The following is a 17,701-nucleotide window of genomic DNA, read 5'->3' on the forward strand; positions in this document are numbered from 1 at the left end:
GGAGTGACAAGACCCTCCGGCCAATAGGTTGAAATGTCAGTTAGGTTCGAAGGCCAGTGGTACACAATAGCCAGACCTTTCCTGTCTCCCATCTAAAACCAGCCCCCCAAAAACAACAAGCTAAAATCCCCCTCCCAAGACAGCACATGCCTGACTGGAGCATGCTGGTCCCAACCTCTTTCTCCTCAAAACACACCCGTAACAGAACAGAAGCCTGTGTTGCCCGGATTCTGCAGGTCTCCTGTTGCAGATCAACATCCCTTCTTCCTGTTTCCCTTTCCTGCTTAAATCTCTGTCCAAACGAAACAACACCATGTTTCGTCTGTGTAGGGACTGCTGACAGACAGAGCCATTCATATGATCTCCACATGCATAAATCCTACACTGTGTGTCAGAGGAAAGCATTGCAGGACTCAAAAGATATTGCAGGTGTTAGTTACTTTGATAACAAAATATACAAACCGTCAACGTCGAATTTCATCGATATTTGTCTAATGTAAATTAACTTGACTCACTGTGACAGTGTTAGAGTGGAGGCAGCATGTAATTCCTCTCCTGGTCACTAGAGGCAGCATGTAATTCCTCTCCTGGTCACTAGAAGCAGCATGTTGCACTAGCGCCTGTGGCAGCGCCACACTGGCAACATTAAGCTTATTTCCTGGTGAATTTAGCATATTTCTAAAAATGTGTTTCTAAATATTTGTTGTATCTCCTGTAACTTTATAGAGACTGTAAATATCAGAGGAAGCTTATTAATAATCGTGGTGACTTAGAAATGAAAGACTGTTGGAAAAAGTGACGTGGTATGTACACAAACTTATTTGGAGGGCAGCAATTACAAATTTTTATTAAAATAATGCCGTTTTTTAAAAATATATTTGTTAAGAGAACTGGGTTAGTTGAACATGAATATGGTCCAACATTATATAAATGTGTTCATGTTGTTCCAATTGTCACATGTTGGGTGTTATTCTGGTATGATCTGCTTTGATGTTGCATGTATTTGATGCCTTTTTTTTCTTTTTAGAAATGTCATGTTTACTTATAATTTTTTTATGCGTTTTATTGCATTTATTAATATTTTCCTGAAGCCTTTTGCCTATGTCTTGTTGACATGCAATATTTTGGGGTATTTGACATGTCCTGTGGTAAGCCATTTACAGTATCAGAACCTATGTTAAACAACATTTTATTAAATCTTTTACAATTATAATGCATGCATCTTTTGACCATATAAATTGAGAGACTACTTGGAATAGTATTAGTTATCACACCACAGGACTATTCAAAATTAACTGGTGAAAAAAAAAAAAAAAAAAAAACAATTGTGAAAAGCATAAGAAAAATGGTGACCAGTCACATCACCTAAAATATACACCTTCCCTTATACATTCCTATAAAATTTAACCTAAAATGTTGATATTGATATATTAAAAAAAAAAAAAAGAAAAAAAAAAGATGGAATTGTTATGCACCAATGTGATGACATTAATGTTTTTTTTTGCTTCAGAGCGCCACGTCACGTCCACCAGGTGAAGGACAGTTACATCAACCCTCTTATCTCAATTAAACTTTTGACCAGTATGCAAAACACTGCACAAACACCACCTGTACATTAGAGATCTGTGCTGTCAGAAAGGCAAAATGACTGCGTCGAACTGGGGTCTGATCATGAACGTTGTAAACAGCATCGTGGGTGTGAGTGTTTTGACGATGCCCTTCTGCTTCAAACAGGTAAACACTGGGTTCAAAGGGGCCGTGGGAAAGTGTGCTATGCTCGTTCTCTGCGCTGATAGGAGGATTTCATATGTTTAAGTCTGCCAGTTGTTTTCACACAACATTCCTGGTTAATAATTGACTAATTTTAAATAAAGTCTTTTTTAAATTCTGTCATCTACTCACTCTGGAACTGAAAAGGAGATATTAGGCAGCAAGATAGGCTTTTTAGTCACTATTGACTTTTATTGTATGTAAAAAAGATGAAAGTGACTCAGGATAGCATACTGCCTAACATCTCTTTTTGTGCTCCATGGAATAAAGTCATATGGATTTGGAACAACATGAGTAAATGTGTGTAAACTGTTCCCTTAACATACCCCTCTTGCTTTGTATAGCTATTTTTCTTCTCTTTATTCTCTATGCAGTGTGGAATTGTGTTGGGTACTTTGTTGCTGTTCTTCTGTTCATGGATGACCCAGCAGTCCTGCATGTTCCTGGTCCACTCGGCCAGTAATACCAAACGCAGGACTTATGCTGGACTGGGTGAGAGTGACCAAAAGCAGTAAATATGCCATTACAACTTACAGAATTTGAAACTTTTTAGATGCTTTTGCAAGAAGTATTGTTTTTTATGTTTGCAAGATGACGGCATTATTTTTGTTGCAAGAACATATCTTGCAAATAACACACACACACACACACGCACACACATATATATAATTTCTTTTTTTTTTTCTTTTTTTTTCTCTCCAGCTTTTCATGCTTATGGAAAAACAGGCAAGGCACTTGTGGAATTGAGGTAAGATGTTTATTTGGAGACTCATCTATTTTCAGCTTCATCCTTGTGTACAAACAATCGTACATTTTCTATGAATCAGTCTTCTTTTCTCTTCCTCTTTACAGCATGATTGGCCTGATGCTAGGGACATGTATTGCTTTCTATGTCGTCATTGCTGATCTGGGGTCCAACTTCTTTGCCCAGCTGCTTGGGCTACAGGTAAGAAATCTACTTTTTTCCTAATATAGGTTATAATTTCCTAACATTAAGTTACTCCTGTTGTGACACATTTATTGCAAATCAATAAATTACAGATAGTATACATTTTCCTGAACAGGTCATTGCTCTTGTTCATAAACCCTTCGTGATGATAACATCAAAGAGCACTATGTATACAAAGTGCTGTGCTATTTTTTCTTGTTATTAACAATTTTATTGATTCCATTCATAAAATAAACAAACACAACATAAAATACGGAATCAAATTATATATACCCCCCCCCCCCCCAAAATGAAAATTGAGTGTCCAATACGTCACACATAAAGTTCTGAACCCTTAACCAAAATTCTTGGACCTTAACACACCCCCAAAAAACATGGGTTGTGTCCCCATCTTCTGATTGGCATCACCAGCAGGTGGGTGTGTCTTTAAGACCAAGCCTATACAATCTAGAGGGGACCCAATAGAATCAATGTAAAATCTTAAATTGCATCTCTAGATGTAGAAAAATGTGCTATTTTTTCATGGAACCATAAAGTATAACTTGTTAGATTTTATAACTTTTTTGTAAATGAGAACACATGCACTGGCCGTCAACATGGTTGTAAAGCATGCGTCCTGCACATGATTCTGAATACCTGCATCTGTGTGCTTTTTTACTCCTTTAGTTTCTCCCCACAAATCGGCTGACAAGTGTTTTTCTTTCTGCCCCTTCAGGTGACACGGAGCTTCCGTATCGTGTTATTGATCACGGTGTCGCTGTTTATCGTGCTGCCCCTCAGCTTGCAGAGAAACATGATGTCAACCATCCAGTCCTTCTCAGCCATGGCGCTGATCTTCTACACACTGTTCATGTTCACGGTGAGTCGTTCCCCTTTCCACAGTTCCAGACTCAAACCCTGCAAACCTTATAAATATTGAACCTCATCAGCACATTTACATGCTGGTATACCTGAGTGTGCAGAAAGCAGCAAAATGTGTCTGTTTAGAATTTGTTTTCACTATATGTGGCATTTGTATGAGGAAGTAATGGAGTCATTTGATCCTTTGAGCTTTGAATCTATTAAAAGATAAATGTTCTTGTAAACCGGGTTCACACAAGGTTCTTGAAGTGCTTGAATTTAGCTTTTAGGAATGTAAAGGGATAGTTCACCCAAAAATGAAAATGTTCTAATCATTGACTCACCCTCATGCCACTCCAGATGTGTATGACTTTCTTTCTTGTGCTGAACACAAACAAAGATTTTTAGAAGAATATCTCAGCTCTGTAGGTCCTCACAATGCAAGTGAATGGGTACCTAACTTTTGAAGCTCCAAAAGCACATAAAGGCAGCATAAAAGTAATCCATAAGACCCTAGTGGTTTACTCCATATCTTCAGAATATGATATTATAAGTGTGGGTGAGAAACAGATCAATATTTAAGTAATTTTGTTACTATCAATCTCCACTTTTACTTTCACATTCTGCTTCGTTTTTGGTGATTCGCTTTCTTTATGCATATCGCCACCTACTGGGCAGGGAGGAGAATTTATAGGACAAAATTACTTAAATATTGGTCTGTTTCTCACCCACACCTATCATATCACTTCTGAAGGTATATATTTAACCACTGGAGTCATATGGATTACTTTTATGCTGACTTTATGTGCTTTTTGGAGCTTCAAAATTTGGTACCCATTCACATGCATTGTATGGACCTACAGAGCTGAAATGTTCTTCTAAAATCAGAAGAAAGAAAGTCACACACATCTGGGATGGCATGAGGGTAAATGATGAGAGAATTTACATTTTGGGGTGAACTATCCCTTTAATTACTGGAATACCTGAAAAAGCTGCAAGTTTTGTTGAAAAATGCTTAGTGCTTGAAATGAAAATAGAACATTTCTGTACGTTTAGCATGCCTGATAAACACATACAATTTCAAGGTATCTTTGATTACCGGTATATTCGCGATATCCCCCACACACAGCACACAAATTTGAACCGGACAAATTTGGAAAGCGCCATCTGACCGACATGAAAGCGAACAATCACAGCTCGTTTTTTTTGTTGTTTTTTTTGTGAGGCATGTGGGACAAGGACTAAACTAAGGTCTGTGCTTTGTGTTGTTTTTGATATGGATACGCGGACCTCTACAGTGTGAGTAATTACGCTTGTTTGAGGTCTGTAATGGTGAAGAAGTTTCACCGCATGTTGAATCCGTTGAGCACGGACTCGTATGGACACGGAAATGTAGCTAATGGATTGAATGCTTGGTATTTTACCATTATTTTAGTTCAGCAGTAATATGCCATAGTTAAATGTAGATTACATTTAATGAGGTCAACTCTGATTTTGGTTAAACTTTACCACAGACTGTTTTAACAACATTCTCCCTTATAACGCATATGACTCCACATACCAGTATAATGTGACCGTTGCATTTCAATACACCTGAGTGTAAAAATTTTGTTTGACTTTCTCCGTCTAATGTGTATCCATCAAAGATGAGATCCACGCAGTCCATTTTCATTGAATAACGGCACTTTTAATATCCTTTCTATTTTTTATAGTCAGTTTTTCATTAAAAATTAAAAATAAACATGAATTATAATCAGACATAAGATGGATGCAATAAAGAAACTGTGCAACTACTCTTTCGTTAATGTGTACTCAACCTGAAAACAAACGTAAACTCAATGCAAATTACTTGTAAATAGTACAAATTATGTGACAGCTTATCATTAATAATATATGCATGATATCATATTAATTCAAGAATTTTTACATGTTTAAAAAGCTAATGTGAATATAATAATAATGACAAATTATATATATTTATATTTCACATACTATATATATATATATATATATATATATATATATACAGGTGCATCTCAATAAATCAGAATGTCGTGGAAAAGTTCATTTATTTCAGTAATTCAACTCAAATTGTGAAACTCGTGTATTAAATAAATTCAATGCACACAGACTGAAGTAGTTTAAGTCTTTGGTTCTTTTAATTGTGATGATTTTGGCTCACATTTAACAAAAACCCACCAATTCACTATCTCAAAAAATTAGAATATTTTGACATGCCAATCAGCTAATCAACTCAAAACACCTGCAAAGGTTTCCTGAGCCTTCAAAATGGTCTCTCAGTTTGGTTCACTAGGCTACAAAATCATGGGGAAGACTGCTGATCTGACAGTTGTCCAGAAGACAATCATTGACACCCTTCACAAGGAGGGTAAGCCACAAACATTCATTGCCAAAGAAGCTGGCTGTTCACAGAGTGCTGTATCCAAGCATGTTAACAGAAAGTTGAGTGGAAGAAAGAAGTGTTGAAGAAAAAGATGCACAACCAACTGAGAGAACCGCAGCCTTATGATTGTCCAGCAAAATCGATTCAAGAATTTGGGTGAACTTCACAAGGAATGGACTGAGGCTGGGGTCAAGGCATCAAGAGCCACCACACACAGACATGTCAAGGAATTTGGCTACAGTTGTCGTATTCCTCTTGTTAAGCCACTCCTGAACCACAGACAACGTCAGAGGCGTCTTACCTGGGCTAAGGAGAAGAGGAACTGGACTGTTGCCCAGTGGTCCAAAGTCCTCTTTTCAGATGAGAGCAAGTTTTGTATTTCATTTGGAAACCAAGGTCCTAGAGTCTGGAGGAAGGGTGGAGAAGCTCATAGCCCAAGTTGCTTGAAGTCCAGTGTTAAGTTTCCACAGTCTGGGATGATTTGGGGTGCAATGTCATCTGCTGGTGTTGGTCCATTGTGTTTTTTGAAAACCAAAGTCACTGCACCCGTTTACCAAGAAATTTTGGAGCACTTCATGCTTCCTTCTGCTGACCAGCTTTTTAAAGATGCTGATTTCATTTTCCAGCAGGGTTTGGCACCTGCCCACACTGCCAAAAGCACCAAAAGTTGGTTAAATGACCATGGTGTTGGTGTGCTTGACTGGCCAGCAAACTCACGAGACCTGAACCCCATAGAGAATCTATGGGGTATTGTCAAGAGGAAAATGAGAAACAAGAGACCAAAAAATGCAGATGAGCTGAAGGCCACTGTCAAAGAAACCTGGGCTTCCATACCACCTCAGCAGTGCCACAAACTGATCACCTCCATGCCATGCCGAATTGAGGCAGTAATTAAAGCAAAAGGAGCCCCTACCAAGTATTGAGTACATGTACAGTAAATGAACATACTTTCCAGAAGGCCAACAATTCACTAAAAATGTTTTTTTTATTGGTCTTATGATGTATTCTAATTTTTTGAGATAGTGAATTGGTGGGTTTTTGTTAAATGTGAGCCAAAATCATCACAATTAAAAGAACCGAAGACTTAAACTACTTCAGTCTCTGTGCACTGAATTGATTTAATACATGAGTTTTACAATTTGAGTTGAATTACTGAAATAAATGAACTTTTCCACGACATTCTAATTTATTGAGATGCACCTGTATATTAGTACATTACTTTTCCTGGTCGGTTACCTCTTATATGTACATTTATTAATGGTCCATTAATACCTTGTCAGAATTACTGTAATTGCGATTTTTCGACTTATTGTTGTCAGAGTTCTCTCACTTCTGTAAAGTCCTTTAAAATGAAAATTTGTGCTGGAAAAAGTACTTGAAAGTCCTTGATTTTCATTCATTAATGCCTGTATGAACCCTGTATAAAACATAAGAGTGCACTTTAACATGGCTTTCAAACACTTCAGATTACTGCAGCCCTTGTTATGTTTGCTTTATTGCTTTAGGTCACATAATGCTCTCTTATGCATCACTCTTATGCCTTAGTGTATTAAGTATGTTTGGAATGAATGTATAGCTGTTTTAAACAAATGTAGCCAATTTTCTGTTCATTTTCTTTTGAAAAGTGTAATGTGGTGATTGGTTGGTTTTTGTGACTAGGATGTAAGTGGAACACAGCATTACCATGACAGCAGCACTTCAGTGTCTCTTTTTTTTTTTTTTTTAAATCAGTGGATGTCTTAGAAACTTTAATATAAAGTGTAGGCTTTATTGCAGCCTGCCCTGCTGTACTTTGCAATACATCGTAAAATCTCTTAAATTATGGAAAGCTATAACGGTAAGGAGAAGACTTAATCAAATTAATTGACTTTTTTTATTCAGAGTTATTTACTGTGGGGTCCAAAATCACAGACCATATTGAATTTTTTTCATTTGAAGATGGAAATAAACTAAACGTTTTAGAATTTGAATTTTTTAAAAAAAGGAACAGTTATTATGAAAAATTAAGATGACATTTATAAGAATCCTGCACTATATCCAGGTCATAAATCAAATGATTGCAAATTAGTGACATTGACCATGTTAACTCAGATTATAAGGTCAGATCTCATTGCTTCCATTGAAGCACACACAATGATGTTTGGAACATTCTCAGATCATGGTGGAATAACATGGATCATCAGGTTTTTCACAAACTTGTGGAGTCCACGCCAGCTGGAGTGCATGCTGTTATTAAAGCAAAAGAGGGACAAAACAAATACTAAGATATACTGAAATTAGTAATTAATTAGAAAACAGTGTTACTTAGAAGGATTTTTCACTAGTGGTCATTTTTGGACCCTACTGTACGTAATGTTAATGTCTGATAACCTTTCCAGAGCTTTTGACATTGCAGAATGAATGAGTTTAGTCTGCTGCATCACAATGTAATTACCTTTACAGTTTGTTTACATTTTATCCAGCTCCATGGGTTGTTATTTTTCACAACCCGTTCCTCAGTCTGGCATTTAAAGGAATATTTCAACCAAAAAGGAAAATTCTGTCATCATTTACTCTCATGTTGTGCCAAACCCATATGACTTTCTTTCCTTGGTGGAACACAAAAGGAGGTTTGGCTTAGTCACAATTTACTTTTTTATTGTATGGAAAAAAGAAAGATGCAATGGAAGAGAATGGTGAATTCTGCCCAAGATTTACTACTCTATTACATAGAAGAAAGGAAGAAAGTCATACAAGTTTGGAACGACACGAGCATGAGTGGATGATGGCATAATTTGTATTTTTGGGAGAACCTTCCCTTTAACCCTCTAATCTTGATGTTTCTTCCCTTTGCCCCAATCTGAACTGCTGCCCCACCCCCAATCCTGATGCTGACTTCCGACTGACCATCTGATGCTCTGACACTGCGGCCTATAGATTGTGTTGTCTTCTCTGCGTTACGGAATAATCAGTGGTTCCTGGGTGGAGCATGTACATCTGTGGCGCTTCAAGGGTGTCATACAGTGTCTGCCAATTATCGCCACCACCTTCTGCTGCCACCCGTAAGTAATCCGCCCTGGAGAACGGACCATACAACCACCATGGATTCAACTACATTACCCAAAATCCCCCTTTCTCCTCTGTTCAGCTTCTGTTTGGTGGTGTCATCTGGTTCAGGGTTTGTGTGTAAGTCAGTGTGTGACGTTACTGCGTTAGTGTGCAATCAGAAGTTGTCTTGTAATACGCAGCCTCCCCTGATATGCTCCCCCAGGAATAAAACCCTATAGCTGGGTAAGCACATCTGATAGGGCTTAAAGTGGAAGTGATTTTGTTTGATACATGGACTGGTTCTCTTGATTTTGAGGGGAAAGTGGTGACTTCCAGTACATGTTTTCTGCAAATGTGTGCAGCAATCAGATTGTACCTCCCAGCTTTTTTCATGCATGCATCAATGAGCAAATTCATTTTTGAAATCCGGTAGAGATAAACTGAATGTACCATCCCTTTAAGGGTCTCCTTGCTCTTTTCATCATCAGTGTAAGGAACTTATCAAAGCATTGTTCCTGTCGTCCCGGGCTCTCTCTCTCTCACTCTCTCCCTCCTTCTAGCCTTTATGGGATGTTCTGTAACCCTCCTGATCTCCCCTCCACCACAGATGGTGCTCTCCTCCTTCAAACATGGCCTCCTCACTGGCCAGAGGCTGAACAAGGTCATTTACGTTCGGTGGGACGGCGTCTATCGCTGCATCCCTATCTATGGCATGGCATTTGCCTGTCAGTCGTAAGTACTCCCCAATCCTCTCTCCTCCTTTCTGTCGCCTTGATTAGGCCAGTTAGGTTGTAAATGTAGGGCTCAATTTTCATGGTGCAAAAGGAAAGCCACTGATGACAAGCCAGTTTCAAGCTGAAGCACCTGATGTAATAATGTAGGTATAGCAGTTTCACTAAGTTGTGCCATTCAAGTGTGTTTGCTCTGGGAAAATGGACCCTTATTGTTAGAATAGTCTATTCTGAACTTTTTTTCTTTCTTTTTGGAGCCACTTATTTTATGCCTATTTTCTCCAACTTAGGTGAATTATGAGAAATTGCTGTGTGGCAGTAACCTGTGTGGAATGCCTAACTTCTTGCCTTCTGCAAACTGTTTTCTTTAAGGAACAGTCCACCAAAAATAAAAATTCTGTAATGATTTACTCAGAACTTATGTCGTTCCAAACATGTATGATGTAGTATCTTTCTTCAGTTGAACACAAAATGAGAATTTTTGCAGAATGTTCATGCTGCTCTCTCCTGTACAATGAAAACATACAACTATCAATGTCTGTCAATCCCCAAAAGGACTAAAAAGCACCATAAAACTTTTGTCATAGCTCTCATTTGCGAATGTGTATAAATTAAAACTTTGGGTGTCAATACTTTTATGGTAGTTTAATGTTTCATTTTTGTGTTTTTTGGAGCTTGGCCCCTGACTGGCCCCTGACCAGCCCCTGGTCACTAGTAGGGGTGTAACAATCCATCGATCAAATAACCAACGATGCGATGACATCGATACAACACGTAAACATCGATGTATGTTGTTTGCATCTTTATTCTGACACTCTATTGCCAGACACATCTTTACACATTTCTGTCAGCCGATGCAGCAACCTTATGATGTTCATCTTGCTTTGTAAGTGCTAAATATGCTTCTCATGTAGGACATGGATGTGCGTGGAGTGACTGAAGCCTGAAGTTGCGCTCTGCTCTATCCATGCGTCAACCGGTCTTACCTCGAAATGCAAGCTCCGGTGACAGGATATCACAAAGCGGCTCACATGCGTGATAAAATCGGGCTTCTCTTGATATTGTTTCTTCAAATAGGTCATTTTGTGTTCTATGGAAGAAAAGGTAATACATGTTTGGTACCACATGGGTTAAATGAGAGTTTTCATTTATGGGTGAACTACTCCTGCTATATCTAAACAGTGAAAGGCATCTTTCCCTTTTCAAAACCAATTGCTCGAGATTTCTCTGGCTTGACCCAATAGACCGTCTTGATTGCTTTTATTTTCCATTGTCAGTTGGCAACATCTCAGAAGCAGGATACAGTTGAAGTATTTGTGCGTTTGGATAAGACCATAAATGACACAGTTCGTAAACATTAAATTATAAGTTTTTTCAGCTTATCATAGTTCTTAAAGCGCTCACCACAACCTGATCTTCCCCTAATGAATTCAACCGCTGTTCATTGACACAGGCTTTAGTTTATTGTATGTTGAAACTTGGATATGTGTAGGTTTTATGGCTGCAGGAGTGCCATAAACTAACACTGAGATCATAGGTAGTTAACATTGTTATAGGCATCATCAGGAGCCTTTGATTCTGCCGGGAGATATTTGTCCAGTGTTTATCCACTTTGATAAGAATTCACATTCTTTTTCTCCATCTTGGCCTCATTTTTCTTTCTCTTTATTTGCTAGCTCAAATATACATACCACACAGGGGGTTGGTAATCTTGGGTAGGCATTCTTTGGTTGATCAGTGGACAAGGAGTGGCATATACTGTACTTACCTCTTTCTGTGTTTCTTATCATTCACACATTTACTAATATCCACTCTTCCACTCCAAGTTTCTGCCTTCAGCTCTTCTCTTTTGACATGGTGTTGGGTGTGTTTGTGTTTTGAAGTGAATATAAATGGGGTGTTTCAGTTTGGGGGTGTTGGCACTCGTGTGTGTGTTTGAGAGAGAGTGTGATGGTGTTGTGGGTGGAGGAGGTGTCAGTGGTGGATTCTGGTGTGGATGAGGTAATGCAGCTCTTGAGTCTAACTGTGACTTCCCCTTTACAAACACACACACACACACACACTTAGATATCTAAATGAGGGCAATAGACATCTATTGTTTTTTTGTTAAAAAAAAAATAAAAAAAGTTTTAGTTTCAGATTTTAACATCCTCGGACAGATTTGTCCCCATACTATAGCTAAGTATGTACACACTCTTTGGGGTGATGAGTGATATTTTGCTCTGGCTTTTTGGCTAGTATTGACACAGAATGCCACTTAAACTTGATTGTTAGAACAATGAGACAGAGTGTGATTCTTTGACACGAGAACTTTGATCTGAGCGCAAACAGGTCCTGTCATCGCCTACATTTACCCATCCATTTACGTTTATTTCTTCAGTACATTTACGATTCTTTTACACATCCTGGCAGGAGGAGTTAATTCTATTTAGCAAAGACAAGTTTGTTTATACTCCAGCTCTGTCGAGCTCTGTTCGGTTTACCAAAAATTTGACCCGATGGCTCTCTTTTTCAATAGGAGAGCAGATTCTGTTTATTGAAGAGCTCCACAATCCAGCGAAACACACAGCAACATTCTGGCCCACTGGCATTTTTACACGACTCTCGCTTAATGTGCAATGTGCCACTGTAATGTCTAAACACCATAATGATGTTATTCCTGTTGTAAAATTGTCATGTCAGCTTGCACAGCATCAGTTCACAGATTCACAGCATTAGGTGTTATGACAGGATCAGTTTAGCAGGATTACAAAATAATTGCTGTGTCAACACTTTATAGAGGTGTAGAGAACATGCAATGGTACCAAAGCATCACCCTTGAGGATCTCCCACATCAAATATTGGAATTTCATTAGGGCTGGGTTTGCCTAATAAAGAAGTTGTTCGAATTCTATATGCAAATCTCTATAGGCCACATACACTGTGCAGCTATATACAGTTGTCACTTCTCTTTGGAGTGTCTAATCCTGTTCTGTACACACAGAGTTTTGCAAGATAACACCATCTGTTGATTAAAAATTGCTTGATGTTGCATCTCTGGTTGTTAATATTTCTTTTGTCAAAAATAGCTAACTTCAAATGTGTTAAACTGTTGGCATCCATGTTTCTTGTATACAGTCAAGATGCCAAAATTTTGGGGGCCTGGGTAGCTCAGCGAGTAAAGACACTGACTAACACCCCTGGAGTCGTGAGTTCGAATCCAGGGCATGCTGAGTGACTCCAGCCAGGTCTCCTAAGCAACCAAATTGGCCTGGTTGCTAGGGAGGGTAGAGTCACATGTGGTCACCTCCTCGTGGTCGCTATAATGTGGTTCTCGCTCTCGGTGGGGTGTGTGGTGAGTTGTGCGTGGATGCTGCGGGGAATAGCATGAAGCCTCCACACGTGCTATGTCTCCATGGTAATGCACTCAACAAGCCACGTGATAAGATGCGCGGATTGACGGTCTCAGACGCAAAGGCAACTGAGATTCGTCCTCCACCACCCAGATTGAGGCGAGACACTATGCCACCACGAGGACTTTGGGAATTGGGCATTCCAAATTGGGGAGAAAAAAAAAAAAAAAAAGATGCCAGAACTTTGCTATGGTTATCACTGTGTCAACCATTGCAATTACGGGACTGACTGCTGTATTCCATACACAAACAGAACGATAATTTAAGGGTTTCATTGTCACTTCAAAAACTTTGCAGTATGTACGTGGCCCTAAAGACATATCTGAATTCTATTATGTGTCCATATCATGGCTGTAAAAGCTATCGATTGTCAGTGCCAGTCAGTCAAAGCTCACTATCTCCCATCCACCCCCTCTGTTTCTCTCTCTCGATCTCTGAATTCAATTCCATTTCGATTCAGATGTGCTTTATTGACATGACAAAAGCTATTGTCAAAAAGCATTTACAAGGACAAAGAATCAAACTTGAACAGAGGACAAAAAAATAATTAAACTAGATTTACATTTCCTGAAGGAAATAGTGCTTGCAAGGCAAGAAAATAATTTTGTTAAAGTTTTAGGCTTTGGTTCTGCATCAGTGAGTGCTTTGCTGTTGTTGTGAAATATCTTGTCTGTTGGCAGTATATGAGAATTGCACCGTGCACAACACATATTTTCTGTGTAAAGAAGCCTATATGGTTAAATAAGAAAGTAAAGAACCATCACTATACAGTATGTAAATAGGTGAAAGAAAGAAGACCAATCAGTATACAAACATACAGTGCATTCAGAAAATTTTCAGACCCTTTAATTTTTTTTTATTTCACATTTTGTTATGTTGCAGCCTTATGCTAAAATGCTTTAAATACATTTTTTCACATCAATCTTCACTCCATACCCCATAATGACAAAGCAAACAACAGATTTTTGATAACTTTGCAAATTACTATTAATTATTAAGAAAAAACTGAAATATCACATTGACATAAGTATTCAGACCCTTAACTCTTAGTTCTTAGTTGAAGCACCTTTGGCAGCGATTACAGTCTCAAATCTTTTTGGGTATGATGCGACAAGCTTTTTCATACCTGGGTTTGGGGATTTTCTGCCATTCTTCTTTGCAAATCCTCTCAAGCTTTGTCAGGTTGGATGGGGACCGTCAGTGGACAGCCATTTTCAGGTCTCTCCAGAGATGTTCGATTGGGTTCAAGTCCGGGCTCTGGCTGGGCCACTCAAGGACATTCACAGAGTTGTCTCTAAGCCACTCTTGCATTGTCTTGGCTGTGTGCCATTGTGACCTTCAGCCCAATCTGAGGTCCTGAGCGCTCTGGACCAGATTTTCATTAAGGATATTTCTGTATTTCGCCACGTTCAGCTTTCCTTCAACCCTGACCAGTCCCCCAGTCCCTGCCGCTGAAAAACACCCCCACAGCATGATGCTACCCCCACCATGCTTCACCGTTGGGATGGTATTGCGCAGGTGATGAGTGGTGACTGGTTTCCTCCAGACATGACATGTGGAATTAAGGCCAAACAGTTCAATCTTTGTTTCATCTGACCAGAGAATCTTGTTTCTCACAGTCAGAGTTCTTTAGGTGCGTTTTTTGCAAATTCTTGCACTGAGGAGAGGCTTCCGTCTAAGTACTTTGCCATAAAGCCCAGATCGGTGGAGTGTTGCAGTGATGTTGTGTTTCTCCTATCTCCACACATGATCTCTGGAGCTCAACCAGAGTGACCATTGGGATCTTGGTCACCTCTCTTACCATGGCCCTTCTCCCCCGTTAGCTCTAGGAATAGTCCTGGTTGTTCCAGACTTCATTCATTTAAGAATTGTGGAGGCTACTGTGCTCTTGGGAACCTTCAATGCAGCCAAAATGTTTTTGTAGCCTTCCCCAGATCTGTGCCTTGACACAATCCTGTCTCTGAGCTCTGCAGGCAGTTCCTTTGACCTCATGGCTTAGTTTTTGCTCTGATGTGCAAAGTAATTTGCAAAAGTTATCAAAAATCTGGTGTTTGCTTTGTCATTAGGGGGTATGGAGTGTAGATTGATGTGAAAAAAATAATAATTTAAAGCATTTTATCAAAAGGCTGCAACATAAAATGTGACAAAAATGAAGGGGTCTGAATACTTTCTGAATGCAATAATGATGTCCTCACTGTTGGTTACATTTTGAATGGTGAACCTTCTGTCAGTGTCAAGGGGGGATTTAAATATTTTAATCTGAAATTTCTTTACAAAAAACAAAACAGTACACTTAAGACTGACATAGAATAAACCCTTAACCAGAATATTGAAAGATTATTCAACAGTTAGTTCCAAATAGGGCTATCACGATTAAGAAATTTGGCTGACGATTAATTGTTAAACAAATAATTGTGATTATGACGATTGTTTATTTTAGGGCTCTCACATTTATGATGATTATGGCGATTAATTGTCTGTTCTAGGGCATTCACAATTATGACGATTAATTGTCATACAAATTGTCATGCTTTTGTCAGATGTATGTGTGGTTTATAAACCTTAAGTCATTTTTCCATATTAACTTTTACATGATTTCCTTTAAGCCTTTAAAAATCTTATGAATGACATAAAAAATTATATTTTAAATATCAAAATATTTCAAAACACTTAAAATATCTGTCTCTCTTTTTGGTCAACTTTAGTCTTGGTCCATTTTGCATTTACACTCTTGCTGTTGGATAGCCAACCTAAATACCTATTATATAACATTGCGTTACATTATATTATATTAAAGTATGCAATAGTAAAATATTTCTATCCAAAATTCTTAATTTTCACACGTTACTTTGAGGCTCTCCGATTAAACCCATGAGCCCTTATTTCACATGAAGGAAGACCTTTTGAGATTCTGTTTCTTCATTCGAGCATGACAGGGCTTCTCTGTCACTGCTTGTCATTAACCCTGCATGCATGAACCCACAATGACAAATAACATTTGCCATAACACGATCGTTAAATGAAAGTGAGCCTGGAGCGCTTTTACATTCACAACAATCCTTTTTTTTTTCGGGAGTTTGGCGCGAACCTCCACAGATGCTGCGTGCATCACAGCTGTGGTCAGCAGTGCAGCTCATTGACACGGTCGGAGTACAATTGAATGAGATGCTCAAACATGCCATTCATTCCCTTATTTGGACAGTAAAATGTGAATTTAAAGTGCTCAATAATCGCGGTTATCTCAAATAACTGCGATTAGATCAAATAACTGCAATCAGACAATTATTTAATTATCGCGAAAGGCCAAGTTCCAGTTCTGTAATCTGTTTGGACAAGTGGCGTTCCAAGAGAGCTATTATCTGGAACTTTTTTCGTTACTAGAGCAAAATTAGACAAAATAACTGACCTTTTTTATATCTAAAATGTAAGTTACTCTGTCAACTTCTTGTTTAAAAAAACTGTTGTTGAAAAGCAATACCACACAAGCAAGAGTGCTGTGGTACTGAATATCAGCATTAAGTTGCTTAAATATCAATACAGTGCTGCCTTGCATGCACTGTAATAAGTGACAAACAAAAAACTAAATAAACATAAAATGTAGAAGTGTACATAGACGTTTCTCTCTCTGCTCTGGTTTTTATTGCAAGTGAGTTCCAGCTATGAGACAGACTGGCCTTTGGTGTGAGATCAGGCGTTTGGCAAAAAAGCCCAGAACATGGTACTGTATATCCCAATAAAAGCAGGAATGGGCTCCGACTGTGTCTACGTGAGCTGCGAGTGGGCTGAGAGTGAAGTAGCCTGAACAAAAGCCCATACTGCCAAGAAATTTTATAACATGCTAAAGTCTGACTAGCACTTGTCGCTAATATATGGCGCTTGTAAATTATCCATTTAATGTTTGCTGGCATCTGCTTTTATTGGTTGTCTTGATGACAGTCATAGATTTTTTTTTTCTGCTCTTTTTGTAGCTGTTTTGTTTCTCAGTGATACTGAACCCTTTATCAGTGCTTGTTTCATCCAGTTCAACTCTTCCTTCCCTCCCTCCGCTCCATTATGTCTTTTGTATGTCTTAAATGAGTGATGGTCTTTCTGTATTAAATTCCTGCTTCTCTTGTGCTCTTGCATTTTTGTCTCTAGTGCTCAAACACTCAGTTCAGTATGTCATTATGCTAAATAATGATTATACTGTGATTGGTCAGTTTTGAAATAACCCATACATTTCCATTTATGTGATGTGGAATATTGTTATATTTGTCTTATTTTGTAGTAGTGTTAAAATAAATCTAATCATGCACTGTTGTACTATGATGATTTAAATGAATATTCCAGGTTCAATATACACCGATCAGCCACAACATTAAAACCACCTGCCAAATATTGTGTAGGACCCCCTCGTGCCGCCAAAACAGCGCCAACCCGCGTCTCAGAATAGCATTCTGAGATGATATTCTTCTCACCACAATTGTACAGAGTGGTAATCTGAGTTACCGTAGACTTTGTCAGTTCAAACCAGTCTGGCCATTCTCTGTTGTCCTCTCTCATCAACAAGGTATTTCCATCCGCAGAACTGCTGCTCAGTGGATGTTTT

The 17,701-nt window shown here is 38.6% G+C and overlaps 1 protein-coding gene across 5 annotated transcripts in view; it reads left to right on the forward strand.

Moving 5' to 3' along the window:
- Positions 1 to 600: 600 nt before the first annotated feature.
- LOC127423038 (putative sodium-coupled neutral amino acid transporter 10) overlaps positions 601 to 17,701 on the forward strand; it is a 42,644-nt gene continuing 25,543 nt past the window's right edge. For 3 of the 5 annotated variants that reach the window (XM_051667028.1, XM_051667027.1, XM_051667029.1), the window contains exons 1-7: positions 601 to 803; positions 1,511 to 1,734; positions 2,145 to 2,262; positions 2,473 to 2,518; positions 2,623 to 2,716; positions 3,435 to 3,578; positions 8,880 to 9,004. In XM_051667028.1, coding sequence (XP_051522988.1) covers positions 1,645 to 1,734; positions 2,145 to 2,262; positions 2,473 to 2,518; positions 2,623 to 2,716; positions 3,435 to 3,578; positions 8,880 to 9,004 — 617 coding nt within the window. In that variant the 5' untranslated portion in view covers positions 601 to 803; positions 1,511 to 1,644. Of the gene's footprint in view, positions 804 to 1,510; positions 1,735 to 2,144; positions 2,282 to 2,472; positions 2,519 to 2,622; positions 2,717 to 3,434; positions 3,579 to 8,879; positions 9,005 to 17,701 lie in introns of those variants that run through there. The other 2 variants (XM_051667030.1, XM_051667031.1) reach the window with 2 other exon arrangements.

Source organism: Myxocyprinus asiaticus, chromosome 32, assembly GCF_019703515.2.
Source record: "Myxocyprinus asiaticus isolate MX2 ecotype Aquarium Trade chromosome 32, UBuf_Myxa_2, whole genome shotgun sequence".
Lineage (NCBI taxonomy): Eukaryota > Metazoa > Chordata > Actinopteri > Cypriniformes > Catostomidae > Myxocyprinus > Myxocyprinus asiaticus.